This window comes from Sceloporus occidentalis, unplaced genomic scaffold (genome assembly GCF_023333645.1).
Source record: "Sceloporus occidentalis isolate IW3139 unplaced genomic scaffold, rSceOcc1.0.p SCAF_3, whole genome shotgun sequence".
Taxonomy (NCBI): Eukaryota; Metazoa; Chordata; class Lepidosauria; order Squamata; family Phrynosomatidae; genus Sceloporus; species Sceloporus occidentalis.
This window is the reverse complement of record NW_028316983.1, coordinates 122297180-122314041: the sequence shown is the minus strand read 5'-3', so window position 1 is coordinate 122314041 and position 16862 is coordinate 122297180. Positions and strand designations below refer to the sequence as shown.

Genomic DNA, 16862 nt, shown 5'->3' with positions numbered 1-16862 from the left:
ATGAAGCAATTCATCCTGTCAGTGAGAATGATCCCATTGAGAGAAGTGACCAGTCAGGTACCACAGGGGCCTGTCTTGGGCCCAGTGCTATTTAACATAGAATCATAGAATCATAAAGTTGGAAGAGACCACAAGGGCCATCCAGTCCAACCCCCTGCCATTCAGGAAATCACAATCAAAGCATCCCCGACAGATGGCCATCCAGCCTCTGTTTGAAGACCTCCAGGGAAGAAGAATCCACTACACTCCAAGGGATCATAGAATCATAGAATCATAGAATCATAGAATCATAGTTGGAAGAGACCGCAAGGGCCATCCAGTCCAACCCCCTGCCATGCAGGAATCCAAATCAAATAATCTTCGACAGATGGCCATCTAGCCTCTGTTTAAAGACCTCCAAGGAAGGAGACTCCACTACACTCCGAGGGAGTTTGTTCCACTGTCGGACAGCCCTTACTGTCAAGAAGTTCTTCCTAATGTTGAGGTGGAATTTCTTTTCTTGTAGCTTGCATCCATTGCTCCGGGTCCTAGTCTCTGGAGCAAGTGAAAACAAGTCAGCTCCCTCCTCAGTATGGCATCCCTTCAAGTATTTAAACAGGGCTATCACATCACCTCTTAACCTTCTCTTCTCCAGGCTAAACATCCCCAGCTCCTTAAGTCGTTCCTCATAGGACATGGTTTCTAGACCTTTCACCATTTTACTTGCCCTCCTTTGGACACGTTCCAGTTTTTCAACATCTTTTTTGAATTGTGGTGCCCAGAACTGGACACAATATTCCAGGTGGGACCTGACCAAAGCAGAATAGAGTGGCACTATTACTTCCCTTGATCTAGATACGATACTCTTACTGATGCAGCCTAAAATTGCATTGGCCTTTTTAGCTGCCGCATCACACTGTTCACTCATGTTCAACTTGTGGTCCACTTGGACTCCCAGATCCCTTTCACATGTAGTTTCATTCAGCCAGGTGTCCCCCATCCTATATCTGTGCATTTTATTTTTCTGCCCTAAGTGCAGTACCTTACATTTTTCCGTGTTGAATTTCATTTTGTTTGCTTTGGCCCAGCTTTCTAGTCTATTCAGGTCATTTTGAATTTTGACCCTGTCCTCTGAAGTATTAGCTACTCCTCCTAATTTGGTGTCATCTGCACATTTGATAAGTATGCCCCCAATTTTGTCCTCCAAGTCATTAATAAAGATGTTGACTAACACTGGGCCCAGGACAGAGCCCTGTGGGACCCCACTGGTCACTTCTCTCCAGGATGAAGAGGAGCCATTGTTGAGTACCCTTTGCGTTTGGCCGGTCAACTAATTACAAATCCATGTAACAGTTGCCTTGTCTAACCCACATTTTACTAGCTTGTTTGCAAGAAAGCCATGGGGAACTTTGTCAAAGGCCTTACTGAAATCAAGATACACTACATCCACAGCATTCCCCTCATCTACCAAGTTAGTAATTTTATCAAAGAAAGAGATTAGATTTGTCTGGCATGACTTGTTTCTCTGAAACCCATGTTGACTTTTTGTGATTATGGCATTGCCTTTTAGATGTTCACAGACTCTCTGTTTAATGATCTGCTCTAGAATCTTTCCTGGTATTGATGTCAGACTAACTGGATGATAATTGTTGGGATCCTCTTTTTTCCCTTTTTTGAAAATGGGGACAACATTTGCCCTCCTCCAGTGTGCTGGGATTTCTTCTTTTTCCCAGGAGTTTTCAAATATTATTGCCAATGGCTCCGATATTACATTTGCCAGTTCTTTTAATACCCTTGGATGTAGTTCATCTGGTCCTGGAGACTTAAATTCATTTAGATTAACAAGGTATTCCTCTACAATCTCATTACTTATTCTGTACTGAAATTCCCCTAATCTGTCCTCTGCTCCATTATCCTCAGGTTGAGCACTCTTTTTCTTTTCTGAGTAGACTGAAGCAAAGAAGGTGTTGAGTAATTCTGCCTTTTCTCTGTCTTCTGTTAGCATTTTGCCATCTTCTCCACACAGTGGCCCTACCATTTCCTTCTTCTTCCTTTTGCTGCGGACATATCCAAAAAAGCCCTTTTTATTGTTTTTAACCTCTCTACAAGGCTGAGTTCTTTTTGCGCTTTAGCTTTTCTGACTTTATCCCTACATGTGCTTGCTATTTCTTTGACTTCTTCTTTGGTGATTTCCCCTTTTTTCCATTTCTTATACTTGTTCCTTTTAAAACTTAGCTCAGTTGAAAGTTCCTTAGTCATCCATCCTGGTTTCTTGAGACACCTCCTGTTTTTCTTTCTCACTGGAACTGTTTGAAATTGTGCCTTCAGTATCTCCCTTTTGAGAAACTCCCATCCGTCCTGAACTCCCTTCCCTTTTAGTATTTCTGACCACGGGATCACCCTCAATACTTCTCTAAGTTTACTGAAATCCACTCTCCTAAAGTCTAGAATGCGTGTCTGACTATGCCTGGCTTCTCCTTTCCATTGTATAACAAACTCCAGGAGAACGTCAGTTCCACCTAATGATCCCACTACTTGCACCCCATTAACCAAGTCATCCTTGTTGGTTAGGATCAGATCTAAAATATCTGACCCCTTTGTTGCCTCTTCCACCTTTTGGACAATGAAATTGTCTTCCAGGCAAGTGAGGAATTTGCTAGACCTTGAGGATTTTGCTGAGTTTGACTTCCAGCAAATATCAGGATAGTTGAAGTTGCCCATCACTACTACATCTCTCCTTTCTGAGTGTGTGGTCATCTGTTCTAGAAAGCTATCATCCAATTCCTCAGTCTGACTTGGGGGTCTCTATTAAACTCCCACCATAACATCCTTGTTGTTTCCCTCCCCTTTAATTTTTATCCAGATGCTTTCCACCTGGCTTCCATGATTGATGTCCTGGATCTCTTCACACACACACACACACACACACACACTCACACACACACACACACATGTATGTATCAAAAGAGAGAGAGAGAGTAAAATAAATAAATCCGAGATGTTAAAGGAAAAGCCGCTTATTGGCTCGCATTTGTGCTCCTCCCACATCATATAGCTAGCCCAGGAGGAATCGGGCTTTGCCCAGCTGCCTTGCCAAACAATGTCCTCTGAGTCCCAATGGTGTGGGGAATGTAGAGGCTTGGCTCCTGGCTTGCAGCTTGGCTTTCTTGTCGGGTTTTTTCTAGTAAACCACAAATTGAACACAAGTCATCAGTGTGACGCAGCAGCTAAAAAGCAAATGTTATTCTAGGCTCCATTAATAGAAGTATAGTGTCTAGATCAAGGGAAGTAATAGTACCACTCTATTCTGTGTTGGTCAGGCCTCACCTGGAATACTGTGTCCAGTTCTGGTCACCACAGTTCAAAGAGGATGTGGTCAAGCTGGAACGTGGCCAGAGAAAGGTGACTAAAACAGTGAAGGATCTGGAAACTATCCCTTATGAGGAATGTTTAGGGAGCTGGGTATGTTTAGCCTGGAGAAGAGAACCTTCAGAGGTAATATGATAGCCCTGTTTAAATATTTGAAAGGATGTCATATTGAGGATGGAGCAAGCTTGTTTTTTGCAACTCCAGAGAACAGGACTTGTAGGGATGGATGCAAACTACAGGAAAAGAGATTCCACTAAACATTAGGAGGAACTTCCTGTCAGTCAGAGCTGTTCAACAGTGAAACACACTCCCTCGGAGAGTGGTGGAGTCTCCTTCTTTGGAGGTCTTTAAACAGAAGCTGGATGGTCATCTATCACAGGGGTTGCTTTGATTGTGAGTTCCTGCATGGCAGAGGGTTGGACAGGACGGCCCTTACGATCTTCCAAGTCTATGATTCTGTGATTCTAAGTCCCACTCTCTCAGCCTCAGTGGCAATCCCCCTCTAAAGAAATATGCCAAGAAACTCCCATGATAGGTTTGCCTTAGGGTCACCACAGGTTGGAAATGACTTGAAGGCACACAACAACATCAACATTTTCTGGAATCACCAAATAAAACTTCCCAAAGTGGATATAATGCTAACAGTCTTATATTACACAAACCCTTTCAGGACATAAAGAAAATATCACTTTACCACCATCTTGCACACTTAGAAGATATTAGCTGCATGCTCCTTTTGGTTTCTCAGCTGAAAGTGGATTTCCCTCCCTTTCTGAGTCTTTTCTGATGGCACATAGGGAAGAGCACAAATGCATATTACAACGTTCTGTTTTAAACTCTCAAAGCTTCAAAAGAAGATTACCTGATGGGTGACAGGCACTCAGACAACAAAAACAAAAAAGTAAAGATTTCCTCATTTTCAGTATAGGAAGTATATAAATATACTTTTCTGTCTAAATTAACAAATGAAGAGTGAAATAAGGAAGGCAATAGTGGGATGAGCATGTTCAGAATATGAATTCTCTTATATAGTAATACTAAAAGTATTTTAGAACAAAGTTGCTCTGAAAAGTAGTTTGACCAGCATATGAAGGTATTCAAGTGAAACAGTGCATGCACTGCAGATGCAGATGCTCTTATAGTTGCTATTTGTTCAGGCAGCAAGCTTATTTGTCATGTTGACCAGACACTGTTGTTTGTGATACATTCACTCTAAAATCAGTAGGTATTATGTATTTAATCATCACATCGTCTGGAATGTGCCCTTTCTTTTAGGACATCTAGCATTCCTATGGCAGGGTTCAGGATTCAAGATCTGTTATTATAAAAGCCACTTGTGCCCTTTCCACTTCAGGTTGGCAGGGCAATTGATTCAAGGGAAAACAGCTTGGTTTTATTATTATTTTTTAATAACAGCATCTTTGTCCAAATGTAGTACCCTAATGAAACTAGATCCCATCTGATCTTGGAAGATAAGCAGGGTCAGCACTGGTTAGTACTTGAGTGTTATGCCAAAGGAAAGAACTGTCAAAACTACCTCTGCCTATTCCTTTGGAGTATATCACACGGGGCTTTTGGGGGATTTTACGAGCTCAAATCCAGGTGACTGTGGGTCCACAATGCAAATTCATGTTATAACGTGAATGTGTTATCAGATGAGATTCCTTTCTATTGGCACTCCTTCCGTGGGGCTTCCGCAGTGATTCCAAAGTGACCCCTCATTTTGGTAAAATAGGAAAAAAAGTGAATTCACAGAATTCGCTTTCAAGCTCACTTTGATTTCACTTCGATTTGGTCTGGTGTGGAAGACCTCTCCGATGTCGCCCCCCTTGGACTCCTGCATCCTGCTCCTTCATCCCCCTCCTCCTCCTCCTTCATGCCATCTTGTCCTCTCTGCCACCCTGTGACCTATTCCATCATCTCTTGACTGCTCCTTCAGTCCGATCCTGGCTCTAGTGACCCCCTGCAACCTATCCCATCACCCCCTGCCTTCTCCTGCATCTGAACCCTGGCCCCAGTGACCCTCTGTGACCTATCCCATCATCCCCTGCCTTCTCCTGCATCCAAACCCTGGCCCCACTGACCCCCCCCTGTGACCTATCCCACCATCCCCTGCCTTCTCCTGCATCTGAACCCTGGCCCCAGTGACCCCCTGCGATCTTTCCCACCATCCCCTGCCTTCTGCTGCATCTGAACCATGGCCCCAGTGACCCCCTGTGACCTATCCAATCATCTCCTGACTGCTACTTCAACCCGATGAAGGATGTCAGCTAAGGAGGGGGCAGGGAAGGAGGACAGCGTCCAGACCCCCACTGAGCATGCGCAAGGGTCCCAGTTCGAATAGCTGAATCCTCATGGTATGCACTGGTGTGGTAATACAATTTGCACTCACCCCGCTTTGCATGAATCTGCATCACGTGACTTGCCGTGGATTCGATTCCCCCTCGATTCGGAAGGACAATGGAAGGGCAACCAGGTGTGGTAAAACATTCACGTTACGATGTGAATTCGCATAGCTGAACCAGGAGTCACCCCAGATCTGAGCTCCAAAAAGCCCCGTGTGATATACTCCCTTGCCTAAGAAAATTCTGTGGGATTCATGAGATCGTCATAAGTTGACAAGTGACCTGAAGGCACATACACACAGAATGTACAAAACTGACAGTTAATCTATACAGTATTATTGGAAATGCATGAATACGTCTCCATTACTTGTGTTTATTTATTTATTTTCCAATAACAGCTATTGAAATTCCACACACACCCAGTTTGGCTCAACTGGAAAAACATATGATATAGGTATATTCACCTTTCCATCAAAGGTGCCATTTGGCTTACAGAGGTAAGGATGTTAATGATATGAAGGGAAGCATTAGCACCAGTGATTGTCTGCCCAACATGATGCTGCTAAAGGTCCTGTACAAAAACCAATAACAAAAGCTAGCAAATCCTGGCCATTACATAAGTGGTAGAACTAGCTTGGAAACATTTTTCCAGCTTTAAGTGAGTTCTTCACATCAGAACAAAATGCCATGGTTTTGTCATTACATTAAATTTGGAATGTAACCAAGTTCACAAAGTTCATTTATGTAAACCTATCCCATAGAGGGCGGTTTTTGTCATCAGAAGTGCTTCATTATTTTCCTGCCTCTACATTTCCCTCTTTGGCACTCTTTGATTTGATTACAAACGAATTGCTCCAGGACTACTTGGGCAAGCGTGTGAAATCTCAGCAGATTGAACCAAGGCTTGTAAAGTGAGGTAAGAGAAGGGAAATCTGTCCATCATTCCATTTTGACAGCCCAGAAAAGCTAGATGAAGTATACTTAGTGCTAAGTATGTTTAGAAGTCTGTGTATTTGACTAGTGACTAATTTTTACAGTGCAATCTCTGCATCTTTTTTCAGGGAAAGTTTAGTTAGGTAGCTACCAACTTCTTTCTTTCAGTTACAAACATTACTACTTGCCAACTTGTACATGCAGAACTGCAACAAATGGCACACCAACATGAACAAGTTGACAATCTTGTGATGGATTGCTATCATTTTTGTTCCTTTCCCTTTGTTTTTGGTCCTACCTCAGTGTCTTCAACAGCATTTACATTTAGCATTTTTAAATAATATTTTATTCACATAAAAAACAAACATATCTTTTTATTCACATAAAAAACAAAGATGCAGAAGCAAAAAAACACATTGGAAATCTTTATTATATATGTTTTCATCAGCTAGAACTCTCGTTGCTCAAAGATGGAAAACAACTGAGCTACCAACTATAGATGAATGATTGTTAAAAACACCAGAATACATAGAATTAGTTAGACTACTAAATTTGATCAGGAAAAGACTGGAAGAGAAAACAGATACAAGCACAAATTGGGAAAAATTAAAAAAAATACTGTAAAGAAAGATGGTCATAGGATACACCACACAGCCCTGAAACAGCTTAGAGCTTCAACTCATCAAAACAAGCTGTAAGTTACAATAAAAACAAAACAAAAAGAGTAAGAAGGAACTGTTATAGATTTTCCTTTCTCTTAAGCTCGATAACTCGTAGATCAATTATTGTCTGAAGTCAAGAATGGCATATTTTGTCACTAGATTCAGATATCAAATATTAGACAATAGAATGAAGATGGAACATATCTATTTCTGTTATTTGTTTCCATGTAATTTTTTTTGAAATTTATTTAAAAAACCAAATTAAAATAAAAAAACAATAAACAAACATATCATAAAAACACACTTTCATATAATATCATCTATAACCTGTCAACAAACATTGGCATTACATAGAATATTATTTTATATATTTTCATTGTTGCTTATATTAACAATTAAATTAACAAGTAAAAGGGTTTAAAATAAATTGAACTATCATTCATGTAAATAGAACAACACAGAGAAATGGGAATTATGGAGAAACAAAAAGGTAACAAAATTACTGACAACACTGGAGGGGAAGTTAATAGAATTTACATTTAGCATTTAATGAAAGTCATATGAAAACTTTTGACTCATCGGCAAACAGCCACTGTGTATGCATTCAGGGAATTTGTTATTTGTGCCATATATTCTTCAAAGTATGAACATTGCCACCAGTTTCCCTCAAGTAACCAGTGTCATGAATGCTTGTATTTAGGTGGAAGCATAAAATAGGGAATAATAATAATAATAATAATAATAATAATAATAATAATAATATCCATGCTCCAGTGATAATTATGCTTCATCTGGTTTGGAATGTTGCATTCCCATACAGCCCTGCCTGCAAAAAGGCATCCAAAACTCATTCAGATGTACTTATAAATCAATGTACATAGTGCTATACTAGAGGTGGATATCTTTGGCATTTTGGGGGTGATGGGGTTCCTCCTGGTAACAGCAGACTCAAGAGCTGAATGGATTGCCAAAAATGCCAAAACAACAAAAACAATGAAAGAAAAAGCCAAAACAGTTTTTGGGGGTTTTTTTAGTTATGTTTTCTATACTATGTTTTTTATGTTATGTGCGGTGCACCAAGCACCCATTTAAAATATAGATTGTGCCTCCTTGACATTCAACTAACTTTCTCTCCTTCCTTGGTTTTTACAAACGCGTGAGTCAAATTATAGGTGAGTTTATGTGTGAGTTTAAAGGCTTTCTCACATGAGGCAGGTAAATCACAATTGCAACAAACCAATAGCATCTTCAGTTGGGGCTTATCACATGACATCATTCCTATTCTGTTGTTCTCCAGTGGAAGACCATTTGGAAAGTGTTTCATTTTATTAACACAACAAATCTGTTAATAACCTCCTTTCCTGCTACTGTTCTGCTATGGTTTCCTTTCTGTGATTTCTTTTCAACTGGCAAATTAACTGAGGAACTTTTTTTAAAAAATCACATATTAGGGGGGTGGAAACTGTAGCAAATGACCATTTCCACCCACCCACCTCAAACTGGGGCTTATCAGAGAAACTGAGAAGGCAAAAATTTTCTCACTGCCCCACTCCACCTCCTCCCTTGTGTGATAAAGGCGCCCCCCCACAACCACACACAAATAAACACACACCTGGAAATGTATGTGTAAAGTTGTACCAACACTTTCCACAAGCCTTTAAATCTGCTATTCATGCTAGATAATAGCACCTATGGAAATACTGATTGCACAATATCATAGCCATTTTGTCCCTCCTTTGCTCTTAGGACTTTATCACATGGGGTAAATCAGAGGTTTAAAAAGGCATTTTCCCGGGATATTTGCACGATCATGGGAAAGATTTTCCTATGATGTCACAATTAGAAAGGACTTACCCCCGAGAAGAACCAGGAATGCTCCAGCAACAAAGCATTCACAGGGAAATCCCATGAATGATTTGTTCCTGGAGCATTCCTGGTTTTTTCTGGGATAAGTCCTCTCTAAGCACAGTGAGTGGGAAAATCTTTCCCATGATCATGTGAATGTCCCAGAAAAATGCCTTTTTAAACCCCTGATTTACCCCATATGATAAAGTCCTTAGAGCATACACGCACACACACAGCTGGAAATGTAAGTGGAAAAGAATCTTACAGTTGAAAGAAAACATTTATTTCAATTATCTTTAGCCACTTTAAGCTTCAGACTTCATTAATTGCTAGCAGATGAAAGCCAAGAGCTGGTCAATCCTGAATTAGGAAGCCCACCACCACCACCAGGAAAAAAGGCAGAAGGCTGGAATTAATACATGCTTTTTAAACATAACTATTTTTATTTATATTTCTGTGTGTAAAAGCGGGGCTTAGCTTGCATTAAAGAGAAAAGAGTTGAATCAAGGAGCGGGGAAGTGAGAGTGACTTTCAGGGAAACAAATCTAAATTAGAAAGGGGGAGGGGAGGGAATAAGTGGTACTGAGTAGAAAATTCCAAATGCTGTGTGTGATAAGCTTTCAGTGCAAACAAAGGCTCCAATCCCAAAAAGGTTACTGAGGTGCAATACTGTATTAAAAAGAGTATTCTTAGAAACAATGCTGTTTTAGCAGGGAAGGGCCTCGTGTGATAAAGCACTATGATTAAAGTGTTTTAGGACTTTAGGGCAAGAGGGAGAACCTTCTCTGTGGCTGCTCCCACCTACTGGAATTCTTTTCCATGGGAGGCTAGGCTGGTCCCCTTTCTGTTTTCCTTTTGCCAGCAGCCAAAGATGTTTTTGTCCAAGGAGGCTTTTAATATGTAATCAGTCACTGAGAGGTTTCTTGTTGGGTGCATACTGTGTTTACTTATGTTTTTAACTCTTGTATTTTTAAACATAATGTTTAAATGAAATGATGTTGATTGTTTTTTAAATTGTATTGCTAAGTTTTTAACCAAATTTATTTGTGAGCCACCTAGGGTCCTATTCTAGGGGGAAAGATGGCATATAAATTAAATAAATAAATAATTTACTTGTGACCTTAAACAGAGCTGTTGCAGCAAAGGAGTCGTGTGTTCCACATAACTATCTGTTAACAATCTGGCTGCAGCTCTTTGGGCTAGCTGAAGTTTACAAACACTTTTCAAAGGCAGCCCCACATAATCCAGCCAGGATGTAACTAAAGCACGAGCCACTCCCAGAGTTTTCATGCAGATATATTTATATATAGGGGACAAGAATGAATCCCGAGGGACCCCAAGGGGTCAAACAAGAATGCCCTAACACCACCCCCTAGGAGCACCTCTCCAAAAAAGAACAAAGCCACTGTAGATGAGCACCATGAAGCCTCATCACAGAGAGGGACTCAAAGGAATACCATGATTGATGGTATCAAAAGCCACCAATAGGTCCAGCAGAACCACCAAAGCAACCAAAGCTGTCTCTGTCCCATAACCAAGCCTGACACCAGACTGAAATGAATCGAAATAATCTGTCTCATCCATAAAACCCTGGAGTTGAGAAGATACTTTAGTACTTTGCCAAAAAATTGAAAGGATCCATGAAAGGTCCCCCCCCCCCCCCCGAAAGAGCCTCCTTCACAGTCTCCTTCAGGAATGTTGGGACCCTGCCTTGTTGTAATTCTGCATTCATTCATATAACAATGTCCAACAAATTCCTCACTTGCACTGCAAACAATTTCATTGTCCAGAAGATGGAAAAGACAACAAGGGGATCAGCTGTTTTAGATCTGATCCTAACCAACAGTGATGATCTGGTTAGTGGGGTGGCAGTGGTGGGATCCTTAAGTAGTAGTGACCATGTTCTCCTGGAGTTTGTTATCCTATGGAAAGAGGAAGTCAAGCATAGTCAGACATGCAATCTGATTTCAGTAATCTTAGGGAAATACTGGTAGTGATGCCATGGTCAAAAATACTACTAGAGAAGTGGATTCATGAGGGATGGAAGTTTTGTAAAAGTAAGATACTGAAGGCACAATTACAAGGCACCCTGCCTTCTTGCCTTAAAGAGGCAGTGGTCAGACCACTCTTAAAAAATCCTTCCCTGGACCCCATCGATAGAAATAATTACAGGCCAGTCTCTTTGTTACCATTCTTGAGCAAGGTGATCAAGAAGGCAGTCACCAATCAACTACAAGCAGTCTTGGAGGAAACTGATTTTCTGGACCCATTTCAAACCGGATTCAGGACGGAATACGGAGTTGAGACTGCCATGGTTGCCTTAGTCGATGATCTCCGTCTGGGAATTGACAGGGGAAGTATGACTCTGTTGGTGCTCTTGGACCTCTCACCAGCCTTCAGTACCATAAATCATTGTATCTTTCTGGAACATTTGAGATAGTTGGGTATTGGAGGCACTGTTTTACAGTGGTTCCATTCCTAACTCTCAGGAAGATTCCAGATGGTGGTGCTGGGAGACAGTTGCTCCTCTAAAAGAGAGCTAAAATTTGGCAACCCTCAGGGCGCCATCCTGTCTCCCATGCTGTTTAACATTTACATGAAGCTGCTGGGTGAAATAATCCGGAGACATGGGGCGGGGTGTTATCAGTACGCCGATGACCCCCAAGTATATTTCCCTATGTCTCTGACTTATGCAGTGACTAAGGATGGCATCTCTCCTCTGAATGCCTGTCTTGAGGTGGTAATTGACTGGATGAGGGGAAACCAGCTCAAGCTGAATCCAGGTAAGATGGAGGTACTTGTTATTGGAAACCTGAATCTGGAAATAGAGTTATGTCAGCCAGTTCTTGATGGGGTCACACTTCCCCTGAAAGACTCTGTCCGGAGCTTGGGGGTGCTCCTTGACTCACTGCTCCAGCTGTCAGCGTGGTTGGATGTGACAGTTAGGGGCACTTGTTATCAGCTTCAGCTGATACACCAGCTGTGCCCCTTCTTGGAGCCGGGGAACCATGAAACAGTAGTACATAACCTCTCACTGATAACCTCTCACTTGGACTTCTGTAATGCGCTCTACTTGGGGCTACCTTTGTGCCAAGTTCGGAAACTTCAGCTGGTACAAAACATGGCAGCAAGACTAATCACAGGAACTTTACGGAACGATCATATAACACCTGTTCTGAAGTCCCTTCATTGGCTGCCAATCAGTTTCTGGTCAAGGTACAAAGTGTTGATGATTACCTTTAAAGCCTACATGGCTTGGGTCCAGAATACTTAAGGGAACACGTACTGTACTGTCCGTCCTACACACTGCAATCCTCAAGTAAGAACCTACTTCAGCCAAAAAGAGCTAGACTAACTTCTGTCACTCAAAGGACCTTCTCTACTGCTGCTCTGAAGCTGTGGAATGACCTGCCAGAAGAGATCCGCCACATCCCCACTCTTACAGCCTTCAAAAAGGTTCTTAAGATGGATCTCTTCCAGCAGGCCTTCCCAACCTAGCTAACAAATCCTAGCTTTCTCTCTCTGATTTCAATTATGATTCATATCTCTCCACCTACCAATATAATAATATATATATTTGTTTTTCCCCAATTTTAAGCTAATTATGTATTGTATTTTATTGTTTTTAATTCTGATTATTTAATTGTAGTTTTAATGGGGGATTGGGAAGTGATCAATTTGTGTTTTATTGTATTTTTAAAAAGTATTTTCTACTATTGTAACCTGCCCGGATTCTTTGTGATTGGGCAGGCTATAAATGATGTATTATTATTATTATTATTATTATTATTAAACAGTTCCAATTAGGAGGGAAAATGGGATGTCTTAACAGCTTTCAGCTCAAAAGTGAAACATACAAGAAATGGAAAAAAGGAGAAATCAACAAAGAAGAATTCAAACAGCCACCTCATGTAGGGAGAAAGTCAAAAAAGCTAAAGCACAGAATTAGCTGAGGATTGCTAGAGAGGTTAAAAACAATTAAAAGGGTTTTTTTGGTTATGTTGATAGAACAAGAAAGAATAAGAAAATGGTAGGGCCACTGCATGGGAAAGATAGCAAAATGGTTACACCCAGAAGGGTTACCTCATACAATTTCAGGCCATTGACCACAGAATACCTGGACTTTGCCCTAGGCTATAAATTCGCTATTAAAACACCAACTTTTTTCTGCTCATTGGATTAATTTGGTTTGCTGTTGGTTTTTCCTTTGCTAGTCCCCTCAGCACTCGCCAATCCAGGCTGCCCCAGGAGTGACTTGAGTACCACAAGGCATTCCAAGACAGCATTCAGAAGACAACATCCCAATTGTAATATATTTCCATTAGAAAAGCCTCAAAAGCTATTCCACACTAACTTCTTTGATTCTTAGCTTCTTGTGTGCTTGTGTGTATGAGTGTGTTCAGTGTGTGTTTAATTCCCCTAATAAATGTAGTTTTTTTAGATTCCTGTCTCTGCAGTTCTTTGCCTCTGACCTCCATAAATACAGAGACAAGACTCCAAGGCTGAGAAACCCAGCAACAAATTGAGCTAGATTAATATTCTCCAAACTTCTTGGTTATAGAGCAAATACTAAATATTAGCAAACATGTGCAATGTAAGGGCCACATGAGCCATGATATGGAACTCTAGATTAAGAAAAAAATGCCTTTTACAAAACCTTCTGTGGGTAAGAGTATACATATGTTCAAGTGAGAGGGACAGCCACCTGCAATGGCCACAGGACAGTTGAGCAGTTTAATGATTACATCATAGCATGGCCATGCAATCCAAACTAGAGATAGGAGGAACAATGGGGATTGTGAAAGATTAACCAGAACTGTGGAAACTTGCCAGGAAGACAGGAATGAGCCAATAAACTGGTTCTGGGGAATTATTAAGAAATGTTAAAAACTAACCCAAAAAGAGATGTTGCTTAAGCTAAGGTTCGAAGAAAGACAATTGGGTGTGACAGTCTTGGAATTGCCATTTAGGCGGCTGTTACCCCGTACGGAAAATAGTTTGGACCACAGTTCGGACTCTTGACTCTCTTTGTTGCTGGGTGCTCCAAGGACCTTTCTGGCATAGGTTGGGAGGGCTTGCAACCCTCCCCCTTCACAAGTATGCTTCAGAAATTGGGATTTATAGGTGTGGTTTAAAAGCTTTCATCAAAAAAGATATGGCTGAATCAGTAAATTAAAAATTTAAAAACATTTCCAATATATTTTCTTCTTCTGTTCTTCAAGAGACCATGCCCAAGAAAGTAGCCATCATTGGAGCTGGTGTAAGTGGACTGACCTCCCTCAAATGCTGCCTGGATGAAGGGCTGGAGCCAACCTGCTTTGAGAGGAGTGATGACATCGGAGGACTTTGGCGATTCACAGTGAGTTGGGGTAAATGGTGTTGCTCAAGCAAATATCTCAGCCTGTGAATGGTGTTGTTCCAGTGAGAAAAGAGAAGCAATGACTGTTTTTATCCATTTCATTTAAAAAACAAAGTAATTGTCAGGACCATGTTGTAAACAGGTCTCAGAAAATGACATGGATGTGACCACTGTAGTGGAACTTATAGTTCTAGAGGCAGTTACATGTGTCTACATTTTGAAAGAGTGCATCATGGGAATGCTGATGCAACTGTCACCTTCAGAGAGAGTGTAAGTTATGACGGTTGGTGTTAGAGTAAATGCCTCTGTGTTAGTTGTTTGGGTTGGTTGGTTAGTAGAGTAACTTGTTGACGAGTATTCAAGACAGTGTCTGATACTCAGTGTAATCTTTGTAAATAGTTAAGTAACAAAGATTAAAAGAAACCTCATTTGAGAGAAACCTCGCTGTACTGAGATTCATTCCTGTGTGTGAGAGGAACTTTGCTACGCAACTAAGGCCTGTTACAGACTGCCAAAATAAAGCTGCTTTGGGTCTCTTTGGAGGTATGCTATTTAAATGATGCATGGGTCCTAAGAGTCCGGAGGTTGCGCCAAAGCCACACTCCATTCCTAAGCACTGGAGTGCAGCTTTGGTGCAGCTTCCGGATTCTTAGGACCCATGCATCATTTAAACAGCATACCTCCAAAGAGACCCAAAGCAGCTTTATTCTGGCAGTCTGTAACAGGCCTAAGATTCTTCACAGACCTTCTTCTGGGCGTCTTCTCCAAGTACATAAACTCTGCTTGCGTTCACTTTGACAAGAGTTGTGAACCCTGCACACACCTTCCCTTGATAGCAATTGAGCTAAAAGACTTTTCTCCTCCTGGAGAAAATTCTGTAAAGAATTCTTGTCACTGTTTGTTAAACATATGAGATATTTGGTACTCAATGCTTCCATAAGCTCTTTAAAAAGCTGTAACTCTTCAATCCCCTCAACCAATGAGTAAGAATTTTTTTAATCACTTGCAAATAAAGTGAAGGGATAAGACCTTTGAAATTACAATTAGATGAGCAGGATTGGGTATTTTGCGTAAACAAGCAACCATTCAGACTTGATGTTACCAGAGGCTAGTGGCTTTGTTATGGTAAAGGCCTGAAAATGCTGCCTCAGCTTTCTTTCAGACATCTAAAGAAAGCATTTTAAATTTAAATCTGTGCTGTGTCCATTCAAGTTGGAGGAGACCCCAAGGGCCTTCTGGTCCAACCCCCTTTTTATAATAGCATTTTCTAATTTTCAGATGCTTAAGAAACAAACAAAAAAAAGCCTGCCTATTTTCACACAATATTCCTCAATAAAATTCATTTCTAATTTACCCTGAAATATTACACTTTCTTGAACACACATTGCTGTAAGAACCACATTAAAGATCTTGGAAATGCATCTCATGCCAGGAATGCTTGAAGCTGCAGTCCAACACCAGGAGAGGTGACTTTGCCTTTCCCAATCAACTCCTTCTCTCTCCTCCATTTGGTTTCCAGTTTATGGCAACCCCATCATGGGGTTTTCTTGACAAATTTGCTCAGAGAAGGTTTGCCATTACTTTTCCCTGATGCTGAGAACATGTAACTTGCCCAAGGTCACAAAGTGGATTTCATGGGCGTGGGAAGCCAGGTTTCAAATCTGGGCTCAGCCATGTTAATCCATGTCACATGCTCACAGCTATAACAAAAAACATTGTCTATAGGCCAGGAATGTTGGGAGTTGCATTCCATTATTTGCAAAGGGGACTTCAGATGCAAGCGTTCTGTACTGCAGTGTTTTGTTTTAGCACATTGCACATGGTACTGGGGATTTACTGCTGGACTCTGTCTCACATGGCAACCATGTTATTGAATTTCTGTCTTACTTTCCATGTCTTTTATCATCTACATTAAACTCCTAGAAGAGGAGATGTAAACTGAGCAATCAGTGACCAGTATGCAGAAGACACTCATATAATATATGTGAGCTAGTGAAGGTACTGAATCAGGACCAAGTAATGCACTGGATATGGGCCAATAAACTGAGAGTCCAGAAAAGACAGAGAAATCTAGTTCATCTGTCCTTTTATGTGGTGTTAAACTGTCCTGGAGGAGACTGAACTCTGCCTAATCTAGGGGAGGAAAAATGTGGTCCTGGAGCCAGCAAGGCAGATTTTGCAACTCTTGGCCTCCCCAGTCCCACTCACTCCAGACATCCCCTTTTCTGCACAAAAAGGGTTAATTACATCTCCTAGGAGCCTCCAAGTATGTCAGTTCAATTTTTCAATAGGTGCATTATTTTACTTTAAAAAAAAAAAGTTTCTGTTTTGGTTTTTGGCATTTTTTTTCAGTCTATGTGACCTGTAGAC

The 16862-nt window shown here is 41.0% G+C and overlaps 1 protein-coding gene across 2 annotated transcripts in view; it reads left to right on the top strand.

Annotated features, from left to right (window-relative positions):
* The first annotated feature begins 6407 nt into the window (after positions 1-6407).
* Positions 6408-16862, top strand: part of LOC149316685 (flavin-containing monooxygenase 1-like) — a 46863-nt gene continuing 36408 nt past the window's right edge. The window contains exons 1-2 of one of the 2 annotated variants that reach the window (XM_089516037.1): positions 6408-6609; positions 14356-14492. In XM_089516037.1, coding sequence (XP_089372163.1) covers positions 14361-14492 — 132 coding nt within the window. In that variant the 5' untranslated portion in view covers positions 6408-6609; positions 14356-14360. Of the gene's footprint in view, positions 6610-11702; positions 11917-14355; positions 14493-16862 lie in introns of those variants that run through there. The other variant, XM_089516036.1, reaches the window with a different exon arrangement.